The 2,647-nt window shown below is 46.6% G+C and overlaps 1 gene segment (V, D, J or C); it reads right to left on the reverse strand.

Annotated features, from left to right (window-relative positions):
• Nucleotides 1–2,597, reverse strand: part of LOC130574829 (T cell receptor beta constant 2-like) — a 36,073-nt gene extending 33,476 nt beyond the window's left edge. Inside the window, 2 exon segments of the C gene segment in view lie at nt 1,764–2,061; nt 2,515–2,597. Of these exon segments, the coding sequence occupies nt 1,764–2,061; nt 2,515–2,557 (341 nt within the window).
• Between the last annotated feature and the right edge of the window lie 50 nt (nt 2,598–2,647).

Consider the following 2,647-nt stretch of genomic DNA (forward strand, 5'->3'; position numbering starts at 1 on the left):
CCTTTGCAGAACTTCTGTGCAGAACAAGCCTGACAGGGCTTCCTGGAGAGCCCTGATCTCAGGGATCTCTGGCTAATGGCTCAGGCTGATGCCATGTGCTGAATATCCATTTCCTTTGTGTGCACAGGGAGATTCCGGCGGTCCCGTGGTCTGCAATGGACAGCTCCAGGGCATTGTTTCCTGGGGTATTGGATGTGCCCAGAGGGGCTATCCYGGAGTKTACACCAAGGTTTGCAACTACGTCTCTTGGATCGAGTCCACCATTGCYGCCAACTGAGAYGYTCATTTGGTGTCACCTGTATTTTCTCATCATCCTTAGTTCTCTTTTGGGTCTGGACAAACAAAAATGATGAAAAATTAATAAAGACTTTCAGGCACCTCTACTTTGTGCACTGTTTCTCTGGGAACTTCCAAAGGCTGTGATATGGAGGGTAGAGGCAGTGAACTCCAGTCAGGGGGAAGCATTTAATGTTTGTAGTGCCTCTCAATTGACAGGATCTTGGAACACTTTATACTCTTCATCCGGAGTCTTTCACTCTGTTTTTTGCTATCATTTCTGGAGCAGAATATAATTTCTGTCCTTCTGAAAAGGACAAGCAATAGCCTATACTTCTGCAGTCCTTCAAGTGGTTCTGAAAATCATCCTCAAACTTTGCCTTTCACCCTTCCTCTGAGAACACTCCCAGCTGCAGCATGCCATCCTTTCCTTGAGCCTGCTTATACCACTGTAGGGAGGAATAGAAGGGGGGCGAGTGTGCTGTTTTGCAAGGAGGTCCACAGGAGCAGAGTGTTGGAGTAGAGACTTTGCATCTGCCATGTGGAAGACTTGGTCTTTGCCAGGAGGCTGATTAGGATGTCATGCTTTATGCTTGCAGAGTCCCAGAATGAGGTCTTGCCATCCCAAATCCCAAGAAAAAGTGGTCAGGAGAGAGAAAAGTGGGCAGTGAGGAGGGAAGGCAGAAAAGCTGCAGGAAAGAAGGACTTAAGGCTGGGAGTGAAGCAGTAACACATGRCAGAAAAGGAGGAAGGCAAGGAAGAAAGTAGGAGAGAAGGAMGGAACAAAAAAAGGGCAAAAATCTAGGAAAGAATGAAAACTAAAAGGAACACAGGAAAAGAAAGCTGCAAGAGGGAAGGAAGAAAGGCTCAGAGAGTGATGGTACCCAGGACTATCTGCTGCTGCCTGGAGCACTTTGACTATTGCCCCAGATACTGTCAAGATTTGGACTACATCACGAACATCAGAGCTTTCAGGTCACAGGGTGTCATGGAACTTGGGAACCTGGTGACTCTTGTGCTGATTCCCTGGAGACWAGTGGGGGAAGGATCAGTTGGCCTTGTCCTTCCAACTGGTGGAGAAGAAAAAGGACTGTGGGAACTCTTCCACATCCTGCTTCTCCATGAGTTGATGTAGCAGACTGAAAGGAAGAAGAAATGGATAAGAATGAAGGAAATAGGAAGGTGTGAGAGGACACAGAAGAAAGGCCAGGGGGCAGAAAATTTGTTTGTGAATGGCAGAGAAATGAGTTGAGACAGGGAAGACAAGAAAAGAGAGCTGAAATGTCATTCAGAGGTGGAAAGAATAGAAAAGCTGTTGCAGACCATGATGAAAACAAGACAGACAGACATTCCATGTCTTTCCAGAAGAGCTGGAGGGCAAGTGAAGAAAATGGGGTACTGTGAAATACAGGGCTCAGTGTGTGCTGTTGGCAGATCCCTTTTCAACTGGAAAGGTTTGTGCTATGCTGCACCATCCTTTGAGTCACTGTGGATCTTGTCCAGCACAGAAATATGTGCCAGAGTCATTGAGGAGGGCATGAYCTATCTTCACAGATAAATGGTTRTTCTTAGTCCCATTGCTCTGGAAGCGGTTTTTGAATTCCTTCTCAATATCTCCTTTGCTGCCTTCAGCTGCATATATAATCAACTGCATACYRGCAYCCTYCTCCATGGGTAATTTGTACCARTACATGGACCGAAATGCATTCCCAGATTGAGAACATTCCAGGGTCACGGGATCTCCCACCCGGACAACTGTATCTGGTGATTGCTGTATGGCCCAGCCTGGAAAGAGAGGAGGAGAAAAGATAGAAGTGAAATGCAGTGAAAAGGACAAAAATACAGATCATTCAGGTATGCCATGAATGGAATGGAATGGAATGGAATGGAATGGAATGGAATGGAATGGAATGGAATGGCATGAGGATATCTCCATAGAAAGTTATGGGAGAGTCTCTCCAAAAAAGATATGTAGAATCCAAAAACCCCGAACTAACCGGCTTCATATAGAAGAGTAAGTCTCTTCTGAGAAAAAAAAATGACTTCAGTTCTGTGAAGTATTAAAAAGAGACAGGAAAAAACATAGAGAACATTGCAGAATTCTCTGATTTAACAGRCTGTGGAGAAGCTGCCCCTGGAAGCCCTGGGGAAGGGGCACTTCCAGCAATTTGGGGACACAGCTGAGGAGGCACCAGCAGCCCCAGTGCAGCTGTTCAAAAGGATGGGAAGCCCACTTACCCACAGGAACCAGGATGGCCACCAGGAACTGATGGAAATCCATAGGGAAAGGGCACGTCCCTCCAGCAACCTGCCCCTGGTGACAGCACAGACACAGAGATGTGTAAAGAGGAAAGGTGGAGAGGAAGAGAGA

The sequence above is a fragment of the Malurus melanocephalus genome, unplaced genomic scaffold (genome assembly GCF_030028575.1).
Source record: "Malurus melanocephalus ecotype Western Australia unplaced genomic scaffold, MMel_1.1 scaffold_89, whole genome shotgun sequence".
NCBI lineage: Eukaryota > Metazoa > Chordata > Aves > Passeriformes > Maluridae > Malurus > Malurus melanocephalus.